General features: G+C 45.9%; 1 protein-coding gene across 2 annotated transcripts; it reads left to right on the top strand.

Moving 5' to 3' along the window:
* Positions 1-272: 272 nt before the first annotated feature.
* On the top strand, positions 273-6173 carry Psmb9 (proteasome 20S subunit beta 9). Of its 2 annotated transcripts, XM_070024021.1 has the most exons (7): positions 273-393; positions 2409-2476; positions 3679-3810; positions 4391-4520; positions 4793-4934; positions 5295-5396; positions 5994-6173. In XM_070024021.1, the coding sequence occupies exons 1-6, from the start codon at positions 334-336 to the stop codon at positions 5357-5359; spliced, it is 597 nt and encodes a 198-aa protein (XP_069880122.1). In that variant the 5' UTR covers positions 273-333; the 3' UTR covers positions 5360-5396; positions 5994-6173. The 2 variants fall into 2 exon arrangements, with proteins under 2 accessions (XP_069880122.1, XP_069880121.1); XM_070024020.1 differs by lacking the exon at positions 5295-5396 and having other exon boundaries at positions 275-393.
* The last annotated feature ends 6184 nt before the right edge of the window (positions 6174-12357 follow it).

The following is a 12357-nucleotide window of genomic DNA, read 5'->3' as shown; positions in this document are numbered from 1 at the left end:
GACCCGCCCTGAATGCAGTGGGGGAGCCGGCGTGGCTCCCACAGCTCAGAGTCCGGCTGGTATTCCCCGGTCCCGCGTTCTCCACCACGCCCACCCTTCCTCTCGGCTCCTCCTCTTCTCGCCTTTTTCAGGTCCTTGCATGAAATCTGGCTCTGGCGTCACCTGTCTCCGGGCAGACGCGCCCGGCCCGGGTTAGCGGCGCGGGCGGCCGGGCGGGGCGGGCGCGGGCGCCCCCTGGCGGGCGGGCGAGGGGGCGGGGCCGCAGGTGCGCGCAGCGCGCGTGTGGGGAGCCGTGGCCCCAGTCCGCCCCGAACGCGGCGCTGCCAGGCTGGGATGCTGCGAGCTGGAGCACCTGCCTGGGACTTCGCCCCGGCCGGCGAAGTCCACACTGGGGTAAATGGCTCTGGATCTGAGGGTCGGCAGAGAGGTGGAGGAAGTGGGGCGATAAGGGGTCTGGGGGGACCGTGCAAGTGCCGGGAAGCAAATAGCGAGACGCATAGAAGCTTAGGGCCGCATCCAGGCTCGCCCGCCGCCAGGACAGCGTGTGCTCCCCTTCCCGACGCGGGTGTCCGGCGGTGGGCGAAGGGCTGGGGCGGGCCAGGCTGCAGGGAAGGCCGGCTGTGCGCCCTGCGGGCCGCGTCGGGGAAGCGGGCCCCGGACGCTTTCGCTTTCGCTCAGCTCTGGGCAGTGGAGGCTGGCAGAAAACAAGTGAGGGGCTAGGGACCATGCAAACGGGGAGCATGCAAACGGAGGAGGGAGGGGAGCCCCGGAAGAAAGTAGAGATAGTACTTGGGAGAAAAATTCAAGGACCAACTCATCCTGCACATCTGTGATTGAAGCAACCCAGGATAACTAGCACCCCCGGCACGCGTAACGGGGATTTTGCATGAGTCGGTGTGGTTGTGAGTGATGTTATTCCCCAAAGGCCCAGGAAGACACTCCCCCCCCCGCCCCCTCCCCGGCCTGGTCCTGGTGCAACCCTACTCAACCCCTGACAATTGTCATGACGGCTGGGGAACTTTAACCAGGCTGGGCGCACAGGGCGGGTGGTGGAAGTCCCCAAGGCTGGCGGGCTTCTGCTCTGACTACCACAGCCATTTGACGTGGGGGTTGGCTTGTTTATAGAGGAAGGGACTGTAGGGTGGAGTATGGGGTCTTTCATTCATTCATGGTAAGTCCGCATATAGAAAGCACGCTGGGGGGGGGGGTGCAGGGGGGAGGGAGCCCTGCGGGTCAGAGTGAGGCATGGGGTAGCCAGAAAAGTAGCAGTTGGAACCATTCAGAAATTGGGAACTCTCCCTTCCCTTCCAAATAGGCAGTGGAAAGTAGGGGGAAATGGAGTAGGAGATAGACCTGGGACAGGCTTTCGTCCCAGGTCTGCTGTTAATTCAATGTGAATTGGGGTAAGTCGTCTCTGCTCTATAACTCAATGAACTGAGTAACTGAGTTAAGTTATTCAACTTAACCAAGTATCTTTAAGGCTCCAACCAGAGTGGGAAAGTGTCGCTTTATTCGCCTTTACTGTTCCTTAATTCTTTTCTTGACTTGGAATAAAAGCACCAACTCCCCAGTTCCATCTTCTCCTGGTACATATTTCTTCTCCTGACTGCAGAAATATTTACCTCGACCAGAAATTGCTTACATGAGACTTTCATTGGTGGGGAGGGGGTCCAGTCGTGGGGCCTGAACTCTGGGCCTGGGCGCTGTCCCTCAGCTCTTCAGCTCAAGGCTAGTGCTCTACCACTTGAGCCACAGCACCACTTCTGGCTTTTTTCTTTTTGCTTTATGTGGTGCTGAGGAATCGAACCCAGGGCCTCAGGCATGCAAGGCAAGCGCTGTACCACTGAGCCACCTTCCCAGCCCCCTGAGACTTTCATTTTAATCTATCTATGTATCCTTTGCTGCATTCCTTCTGCCTTGACTCCTGACTGTGCTAACTCTTGTCCTCTTTTGTTGAGTAAACTGAAAGAGCTCACTTCTGACTAAGGAAGGGTGCAGGTGCAGAATACAGCAGGTGCAAGACCCAAACTTGTTCTCACGTTCATAGTGACTGGCCTACGGCACATCTGGGCACCCAAGGCGCTCAGGAGGAGGCAGCCATGTTGGGAACTATTTCACTAGTGCACACAAGTGTCCACCCTGCCTCACTCAGAGGACTTCTGCCTCCAGGGAGCCCACCCCCGGTTCTCCTTACAGTGGAAAGATTTCTACGTGGGGACAGTAGGGCTAGGATTCTGGCTCATCCCTCATGCAGGATGAAGCAATGAAGTGGAAAGATTGAGAGAAAAAGTTTCTAGCTCTGGCCTACATTACTGTATGGCCTTGAACCAGTTACCTCAGATTTCAAAGAGCCTTTCCCTTCTTTAATCACTCTCCCTGCTTTGATATTTCATCCTCTGTCTCCGCAGACAACCATCATGGCGGTGGAGTTTGACGGCGGTGTGGTGATGGGCTCTGACTCCCGGGTGTCTGCAGGGTGAGTTCCACTGCCTACCATTTGCAAGGAAGCTGCTGGCCCCAAATACACACTTTTTCATGACAAATCTGGCAGACAGACCAGAGCTTTGAGAAAATGGAACAGACCTTTCCAAAAAGCTATTATAATGTCATGTTGGTAGGTGCTTGGATTTCTGAAATTCATGGAGGAAGATCTGTATGCTTTTATAGTCTGTCCCTGTATTGTACAGAGATGAATATAAAAGAATAACATCTCAAAGGGACACAAGAAGCAGGTTGAGGGGGGGACTCTTCTTCCATATATGTTTAGAGATTCAAAGATGGGTTCTGTCAGGCAGAAGTGAGACCACTTTTTTGAACCTTGTCTTCCCCTAGCCAGTTTCATCACAAGCATAATGAGTTATATAAGACTAGATTAGCCAGATGCCAGTGACTCAAACCTGTAATCCTAGCTACTCAGGAGGCTGAGATCTGAGGATTGCAGTTCAAAGTCAGCCCAGGCAGAAAAGTCTGTGAGACTCTTATCTCCAATAAACCACCAGAAAAACCAGAAGTGGTGCTATGGTTCAAGTGGTAGAGGGCTTGCCTTGAGCTGAAGAGCTGAGGGACAGCACCCAGAGTTCAAGCCCCACGACTGACCAAAAAAAAAAAAAAGACTAAATCAACATTACCTACATTCTATTCCATAGGACATAACTCTCTCAAGAGGCTTCATAAAGAAACACTAATAAGATACACAGTTTTCTCAATCCAGTGTTTTTTGTTATGCTATAAAAAAAATTAAGTCTACTTTTGATTAAAATACTGACTTACCTGCAATGATTACTTTTTGCTCCCTACTTTAATCCAACCATTACATCTTATACTATTCTCTTGTCAAATAAACTCAAATGTTGAGAAACATTAGACCAACTAACCTTAAAAATTCCTACAATGAGCTGGACGTTGGTGGTTCATAACTGTAATCCTAGCTACTCAGGCATCTGAGAGCTGAGGATGGAGGTTCAAAGCCAGCATGGGCAGGAAAGGCCATGAGATTCTTATCTCTAGTTAACCACTAGAAAACCAGATGTGGAGCTGTAGCTCAAAGTGGCAGAGCACTAGCCTTAAGCAAAGAAAGTTCAAGGTCAGTGCCCAGGCCTTGAATTCAAATCCCAAGACTGACAGAAAAAGAAGTGCCTACAACTCTAAGACTGATGATTATTGGCTGGTTTCCTGCAGAGCAGCAGTGGTGAACCGAGTATTTGACAAGCTGTCTCCTCTACACCAGCGCATCTACTGTGCCCTCTCCGGCTCTGCAGCAGATGCCCAGGCTGTGGCCGACATGGCTGCCTACCAGCTGGAGTTGCATGGGTATGAAACTCCAGGTCCTGACCCCACCCTCTACTCAAGTGTGACCCTTGCACTGTGTCTTGCTCCAACACCGCCATTTCTGCTTAACGCATTTGTGAACACCTAAATCTCCCGACACCAGTTTATACATCTGTAAAGAGGAGATCCGAGTATCCCACCCACCCACCTCCCCAGGGAGCTGTTTAGAGAATGTGAAAGCTACCATCCTAATATAATTAATCGAGAAGAACTTGATGATTAGATGAGCAAAGTATCAGGCAGTTACAATATGAGAAATCAAGGCCAATGGGACCAAAGTAAAGCTTATCTGCTTTTATCCATAAGGGTAGTCGCAGCAGACAAAGGAAAATTATGATTGGGAATTGGCTGGGTAGGGCTAAAGAAAAGAGGGTGGACACTAAAAGCTTCTTCCCGATTGGAGATGTGAGACTATAGCTCTACTGAGCATATGGGAGGGGAACTGGAATTTGAACTGTTGCAGTTGGAGATTCAAGTATCACTTGGCAGGGATTATTGTAATGACACAAGAGGGTGGGCCTAAGAAAATGATACTGACCCTTACACTTAACATTTCCTTCAGATTGGAACTGGAAGAACCTCCGCTTGTTTTGGCAGCAGCAAATGTGGTTAGGAATATCACCTACAAATATCGGGAGGACTTGTCAGCACACCTCATGGTAGCTGGCTGGGACCATCGGGAAGGGGGCCAAGTGAGTCCCTCCAAGGCACACGCTCTCTCTCCCTCTCTCTCTCCCTCTCCCTCTCTTAGTGTTTCCCCACTGTTCTCTATTGGGAGATGAAAGCCAAATGGTGGTGTAGCAATCAGTCCCATAAACACTTCCTCTGGAAGATGCCACGGCTTTCATGGTTGGGGGCAGGAAATGCTGGGCCTTCACTGCACAGAGCAGAGACCCTCTGCCTATCTCAGTGGGAAGGATGGGCTGAGTGATGCGTTGGTCTGACTTGCTGGTTCTTTCCCCAGGTGTACGGAACTCTGGGAGGAATGCTCACTCGGCAGCCCTTTGCCATTGGTGGCTCAGGTAGCACCTATTTATATGGCTACGTGGACGCGGCTTATAAACCAGGCATGTCTCCTGAAGAGTGCAGGCGCTTCACCACAGATGGTAACTAACCAGATGGGGCGGAGGGTGCCTGGGGAAGATTTTTTTCCTTTTTTTCCTGAACCTTGGAACTCGAGGCCTGGGTGCTATTCCTGAGCTCTTTTTGCTCCAGGCTAGTGCCCTACCATTTGAGCCACAGTGCCACTTCCAGCTTTTTCTGAGTAGTTTATTAGAGATAAGTGTCTCACAGACTTTCCTGAATGGGCTGGCTTCAAATCGTGATCCTCACATCTCAGCCTCCTGAGTGGCTAGGATTACAGGAGTGATCCACTGGTGGGGAAGATTTTTGAACATGAGGAAAAAGTGGAATATGAGGAACAAGAAGAATACATGGATAGCTGTTTTAATTTAATTTCCAACCAGGGACACTTTTAAAGGTGAAGAGGGACAAGACAAATGCTAAACTAGATGGGACTTTGGGACCATGAGGACGAATCAGGACTGTTTGGAGTAAACCAAGTTGGGGTGTGTGGCCGCCTTAAAAACCAGTGATGTGCTGGGCTAGTTTGAACCAGCCTGATGGTTAAATATTAAAGGAGTTGCTTGGTAACTTGAACACAATCTTGGTAAGAGCATTTATACCACGGACACAAGTGGATCCTTTATATTATTTTCTTTCTTTTTTTTTGTTTATGTGTTATCAAAGAACTGAACCCATGCAAACACTCAACCACTAAGCCACAGCAGATACTTTTTCTTTCTTTCTTTCTTTTTTTTTGCCAGGGCTGGGGCTTAAATTCAGGGCCTGGGCACTGTCCCTGAGCCTCTTGGTGCTCAAGGCTAGCACTCTTCCATTTGAGCCACAGTGCCACTTCCGGCTTTAAAAAATTATTTATTTATTGTGTTTATGTGGTAGCAAAGAATTGAACCCACTCTACCACTAAGCCACATTCCTTGCCCTTCATTTTTTTTTGTTTTTTAAAGCTGGCTTATCAACACACTACTGAATATGTCTCTCTGGAAGGTGGGCATTGAGGGGAAAGTGGTGAATGGACAGGAGGGAAAAGAAACTATTTTTGAAGCTAAGCCATTCTCTCCTCTTTGACTTGAATTCTCCTGTAGCTATTGCTCTGGCCATGGGCCGGGATGGCTCCAGTGGGGGCGTCATCTACCTGGCTACCATCACAGCCGCCGGCGTGGACCACCGCGTAATCCTGGGGAATGAACTGCCCAAGTTCTATGATGAGTGAATCTTCCTCCAACATCCCTTCCTCATTTGTAATAAACTCTCTAGGACAAGAAGCCGGTGTGGTCAATGGGAAATAGATGTCAAGGATGGGGCTGGCCTCCAGAAGTCTGCATATTCCTTTTATTCCATCATCCCGAGTCTAAAGCAGCTTTCACAGAGAAAGGAGAGAATAGTACACTAGAAGGAGAGCGAGTCCTTGATTTTTAAGAAGTACAGAACATAAACATTCTCACAGGGGCTTGGAATGTGGCTTAGTTGTAGAGTGCTTGCCTAGCATGCAGGAAGCCCTGGGTTCGATTCCTCAGTGCCACATTAAACAGAAAAAGCCAGAAGTGGCGCTGTGGCTCAAGTGGCAGGGTGCTAGCCTTGAGCAAAAGAAGCTCAAGTTCAGTGCCCAGACCCAGAGTTCAAGCCCCAGGACTGGCAAAAGAAAAAGAAAAAAAGAATCTTCCTAGGCTGCTCAGTCGTAGAGCACACACTTGGAATGTTCAAGGGTCCTGGGACCTGGATTCAGTCCTCATCTCTTTTTCTCTCTGTTTCTCTCTCTCTCTCATACACACACACACACACACACACACATACACACACACATATGTACAATATACATACATACATACAGATATACAGATAGATAGACAGACGATATATAGATATAGATCTTATTCCTAGATTCAAAGATGAGAATATACAAAGATTAGCTCACTTTTAGGAAGCTGTCACAGATACCTGAGAAACAAAGCTGAGTTCTGTTTCTACGTATGTCCTACATTTCCTGGGTGTCAGAACAAATTATGAGCCCTCATTTTCCTCCTCTGTCAAAAGAAAATGCGTGACTCCTTAGATAGTTTATAGCTCCAGCATTCCACACCAGTTTGGTTACAAGTGAACAGTTAAATCAACAGATACATTCAACAGAAGTAGAAGTAGGATCTCAGGCTAGGCATGCAAATTCAAAATCCTGTGAAACAGGCACATACCCTTGGAAGTGGGGGGGGGCGGCGAGGGGAAGGGGAGGAGGATATATCTAAACCTACAAAGCCTGCAGTTGTTTCTAGCCTTGCTGTTTTATTTTGAATTCAAAATAAATAATAGTTTAAGAGTATCTGTCTGCCACTGATCATCGCTAGAAACTCTGGACAGGATGTGAAAAGCAAGCATTCAAGGACTCCGAAAGCAAACAAGCAGCTGGGCTGGGCAGTCAAAACTGAAAGAGGCCATGGTCTGAGGCATCTCCTCCATGCTTTGCTTCCAAGTCCGCCTCAGGTGCAGACCTGCTGGTGGTAATGCAGGAGCTCAATCTCCAAAATGAGCACACTTCCTTGTAAGAGGAACCATGGAAAAGGGGGGCCCCTGTGGGCAGAAGGTAGAGGAATCTCCAAAATGAGAGGCCTGGAGATAGGAACTCCCTGACTCAGCTCAGAATCCCCATGGAAGCTGAAGGCATGATGACATACCCTGAGCAGCGTAGCGTAGACTTGGAGAGCTGAATGGAGACTTCAACTTATTAAAATTGGAAAGCTTGCCGGGCACCCGTGGCTTATGCCTATAATCCTAGCTACTCAGGAGGCTGAGATCTGAGGATCACAGTGTGAAGCCATCCCAGGCAGAAAAGTCTGTGGGACTCTTATCTCTAATAAACTACTCAGAAAAGGCCAAATGTGGTGCTGTGGCTCAAGTGGTACAGTGCTAGCACAAAAAGGCTCAGGGACAATGCCCAGACCTTGATTCAAGCCCCAGGACAAGCCAAAAAAAAAAAAAGGAAGGCTTAATTTACTTTACCAGCCAAATAACTGTGTTTTTATCCCTCTTATTTCTCAAAGGGTTCATAACAGCTTACAGAGGTAGGCATGGGTTTTAAAAGAATGAGTCTTGGCAAAGGAAAAGCAAGGTTAAGAAAATAAAAGCGGCCAAGGGCTAAATCCAACATGAATATCTAACACCCACAACCAAAGAAAAGTGGCATGGGGTAGTTTACACTGGCTCACAAGGACAGATAGTAAAATATTCAAGAGTTTAGAATGAACCAGGAAAAAAAAACTTTAAAAAGTATTCAAGAATTAAGGCAGGTGTTAATAATTGGTTTCTTGATATTGTGTGTGGTGGAAGTATTTATACTGTAAAATAAGTAACAAGTCAGAACTTCAGTATACAGAGTGGAAAAAATACTTCAGGAGTCCAAGACAAGAAGACTCATTATAATAACTAGTTTAACACAGCAGTAGAGTATGGGCCAGCCTCAAGAAAGATGAGAAAAACGAGAGGTCGAGATTAAACTATTGTCCTTTGGAGTTCATACGATCATCTACTGTTAGTCTGATGATCATCTACTGTTAGTCTGTTTTCATTCACTATAATAAAGACCTGAGATTTGAAAAATGAGTGTGGTGGTGCATATCTGTTATTCAAGCTACTCAGGAGGCTAAAAATCAGGAGAATTGAGGTTTCAGGACAGCCTGGACAAAAAGCTTTCAAGAATTTGTTTCAACCAATATAAAGCTGGGCTTGGTGCTATGTGCCTGCCATCCATGCTATGTAGGAAGTATAAATAGGATGGCCATGGTCCAGCCCAGTTGGAGCAAAAAGCAAAAATAAATAAATAATAACTAACGCAAAGAAGGCTAGGGGTGTGGTTTAAGTAGCAAAAGCACCTGCTTAGTAAACACAAGGCTCTGAGTTCAAACTCTAATACAAATAAAGGAAAGAAGGAAGGAAGGGAGGAAGAAAGGAAGGAAGAAGGAAGAAGGAAGAAGGAAGAAGGAAGAAGGAAGGAAGGAAGGAAAGGGCAGAAGCATCTGCTTCACTCAGTAATTTTGTTTTTTGGTTTTTTTTTTGTCGGTCGTGGGTCTTGAACTCTGGGCCTGGGCGCTGTCCCTCAGCTCTTCAGCTCAAGGCGAGCACTCTACCACTTGAGCTAAAGCACCACTTCCGGTTTTCTGGTGGTTTATTGGAGATAGGAGTCTCACGGTCTCTCCTGCCCGGGCTGGCTTTGAACCACGATCCTCAGATCTCAGCCTCCTGAATAGCTAGGATTACAGGCGTGAGCCACCAGCGCCCGGCCTTCACTCAGTAATTTTGAAGTTCCAGTCCAGGTTCACTAAATCTCCTCAATTTGAATATGACAACATACTTTACTATCACCGTTGCACAGGACAGAGAAAATCTGTTCCCCTTGTGGTTGCTGGAAAACCAAGAGAGATGGGACCACAGTCCCAACATCTCCTTCAAAGGGCAAACCCTCAGAGAATCTAATTTCTTTCCTCTAAGCCCCACCTTCTAAAGATCCCACCGCCTCCTGATAGCCCCATGGGCTGAGAACCTAGCCTGTCACACATGGATTTGGGAGAGTCATTTCATAACGATAGCATCTACTTAGAAAAAATTAGACACCAAATTACCAATACAACAATGCCCATTACACATAGTTATGTAGCCCATAAAGTAATGCTGGCCATTCCACTCATGGTCTCTAGTGTATGGTGATTGGTTACATTTTCTGAGTGTTCATTAGATCAAGACACCTTTTAGAGAATTGTAAAATTTCGCCCTGCCTTAGTCCTACTTCCTTAGAATGAAAATCAGAAAACTTACTTCCTCTGGTTTTCTTCAAAACTAAGGCATAAATGTGGGAACTGATTCCCATCAATCAGATTCAACCAACTGGGACTTCAATCCAAAAGTGAGTCACGGGAGGAAACAGTACCCAACCTGTATTCATGTCACTGGCAAAAACCAGTGGGGGGAAAAAAAGAAGTAGCAACTGGCTTTTGAGGAAGCAGTGGTTAAAAAGGAAAATTTCTGCCAGGATGGTGGCTCACGCCTGTAATCCTAGCTACTCTGGAAGCTGAAATCTGAGGACCACTGTTTGAAGCCAGCCTGGGCAGGAAAGGCTGTGAGATTCTTATATCCAATTAACCACCAGGTAACTGGAAGTAGAGAGCTGTGGCTCAAGGTAGCACAGCACTGTCCTTGAGCAAAAAAATCTCAGACACAGTACCAAAGTACTGAGTTTGAACCCCAGGACTGACACACAAAAGCACACATGCACACACACTCAGAGGCAAACTTCCAGTAACAGAAATAATAATCATAATTACTCTTACTTTCTTCTGAGAACTTAGGCGATTGTCCTTTTCTGTTGTTTCTCTCATGAGACCCAATTTTGGATGGGTAGCTAGTAGCCTAAGTCCTTCAGGTCCAAGGGAAGAACAGGAAGCAAGACCAGATGGCTCTGTTTAACTTAGTACAAGAACCAACAAGAGCAGAGGAGAAGAGCAGAATCTTCCACAGAGACATTACCCCAAAAGAAAAAACACATTTTAGACATGGAGGGCATGAAACCCTCCAAGGTTTTCTAATCCATCCCATAGGATGTGTATTAGGATTCTGACCAAGTGACAAAGTATTTGTTCCTAATTTATTCTATTGTTTTATAGGTGATATTCAGTGAGTTTACCTCTATATAGGACAGGCATTAAGTACATTTCCTTTTGCATACTGTCATTCTTTCCCATTCCTCCTTCCCATGTCCACCCATGAGTTGTATAGTTCAGTCTCATCAATGTCCAGTGCACTCCACTGCTGTACTTTTTCACCCTTTCCCATGGATTCTGTGGCCTCCTCCCACCCTCCCGCAGATGTGCACGTGAATACACCATATATAAGGTAAAGAATACAAAATGACAGGGTATTTTAAACTAAGAAATAAACTGGGTTATTAAATGTGCCAGAAGTGGAATAAACCAAGAATATACGTTTATCCTTCCTGACACCTGTGCTGCTAGAATGGTGTTTCACCTGAAAAAAAAAAAAAAAAGTATCAAGGAAAGTTAAGTTCCTAGGGGGAGGCTCTATTTTTTTCCATATTTTGAGTTTGATATATATGATAGTGCTCTTATTAATACAGAATTTGTTAAAAAAAATATATGAAGTATATGAAATGTACCTAATTGTTTCTAATTTATTTATTTATTTTCTTTCTTTCTTTCTTTCTTTTTTCTTGTCAGTTGTGGGGCTTGAACTCTGGGCCTGGGGGCTGTCCCTCAGCTCTTCAGCTCAAGGCTAGCACTCTACCATTTGAGCCATAGCACCACTTCCGGCTTTTTCCCCCCTGCTTACATGATGCTAAGGAATCAAACCCAGGGCCTCACGCATGCAAGGCAAGCCCTCTACCACTGAGCCACCTTCCCAGCCCTCTAATTTACTTTCTATAGTGAAAGGTTAAACCTTTGGTGCCACTTAGTGGTCAAATGGTTAATGGCTGTGTTGTGAGTTTTGGGGTTTTTTGTTGTTTTTTGTTTTGTTTTGCTTTTTTGTCAGTCATGGGACCTGAACTCTGGGCCTGGGCGCTGTCCCTCAGCTCTGTAGCTCAAGGCTAGCGCTCTAGCACTTTGAGCCACAGCACCACTTCCAGCTTTTTCTGCTTATGTGGTGCTGAGGAATCAAACCCAGGGCCTCATGCATGCAAGGCAAGCACTCTACCACTGAGCCACCTTCCCAGTCCTGTGTAGTGAGTTTTGAGGGTGAAAAAAAAAAAAAGCATAGCTTTACAATTTTAGTATTCTGAATTTAGGAGATGAGTTCAATGAAGGCTAAAACAAAAGAGAGTTTTCAAAAGCAACTAGTCACTTAGTTAAATCCAAAGATGTATGAGAATGCATATAAGCTTTACTGTCTCAATAATCAGCATGACAATAAAACAATTTAAAATAAATAGAATGACTGGGGGGGGGATTATCAAAGCTCCTCCACCATTTACAGTTTACAGTGGATTTCGTTGTGCTATTTCCACACATATATATAATGTACATTGGTCATATTCCTCCCCCATTACCTGCTCCTTTTCCCTTCCCTTTTCAGATTGCTACCTCATCTCAAACAGTTCTCTTTTTACTATCATGCCATAATCTTAGCATTTTTAAGTCTAAGGTCCCTGAATAAGCAAAAACAGTTCTTACGAGTTGTGTTTTTCTCATTCAACATAATTATCTCCAGTTGTGTCCAATTCATTCTTCTTTATGGTTGAAATATACTTCATTTATCCATTCATTTGTTGTTGGACAGCTCAATTGACTTCATAGCAATAAACAAGTATTTGCAAGTATCTCTGTTGTATGTTAATTTACAGTCCACCAGTCATAGAATGGTATTGCAGTATTATATGATAGTTCTTTATTTGGTTTGTTGAGGACACTCCATATCAATTTCCATAGTGACTATACAGATTTATATTTCTACCAA

Source organism: Dipodomys merriami, unplaced genomic scaffold, assembly GCF_024711535.1.
Source record: "Dipodomys merriami isolate MVZ:Mamm:240054 unplaced genomic scaffold, mDipMer1.0.p SCAF_16, whole genome shotgun sequence".
NCBI classification, from domain to species: domain Eukaryota; kingdom Metazoa; phylum Chordata; class Mammalia; order Rodentia; family Heteromyidae; genus Dipodomys; species Dipodomys merriami.
Note: the sequence above shows the minus strand (reverse complement) of the source record. Positions and strands in the feature narration are given on the sequence as shown.

Excerpts from the sequence above, each read along its gene's own strand:
- Psmb9 (XM_070024020.1), top strand. The coding sequence starts at position 334 with ATGCTGCGAGCTGGAGCACCTGCCTGGGACTTCGCCCCGGCCGGCGAA. Across the intron at positions 394-2,408 it reads CCGGCGAAGTCCACACTGGG|ACAACCATCATGGCGGTGGA; the intron begins GTAAATGGCTCT and ends CTGTCTCCGCAG. Across the intron at positions 3,811-4,390 it reads TACCAGCTGGAGTTGCATGG|ATTGGAACTGGAAGAACCTC; the intron begins GTATGAAACTCC and ends CATTTCCTTCAG.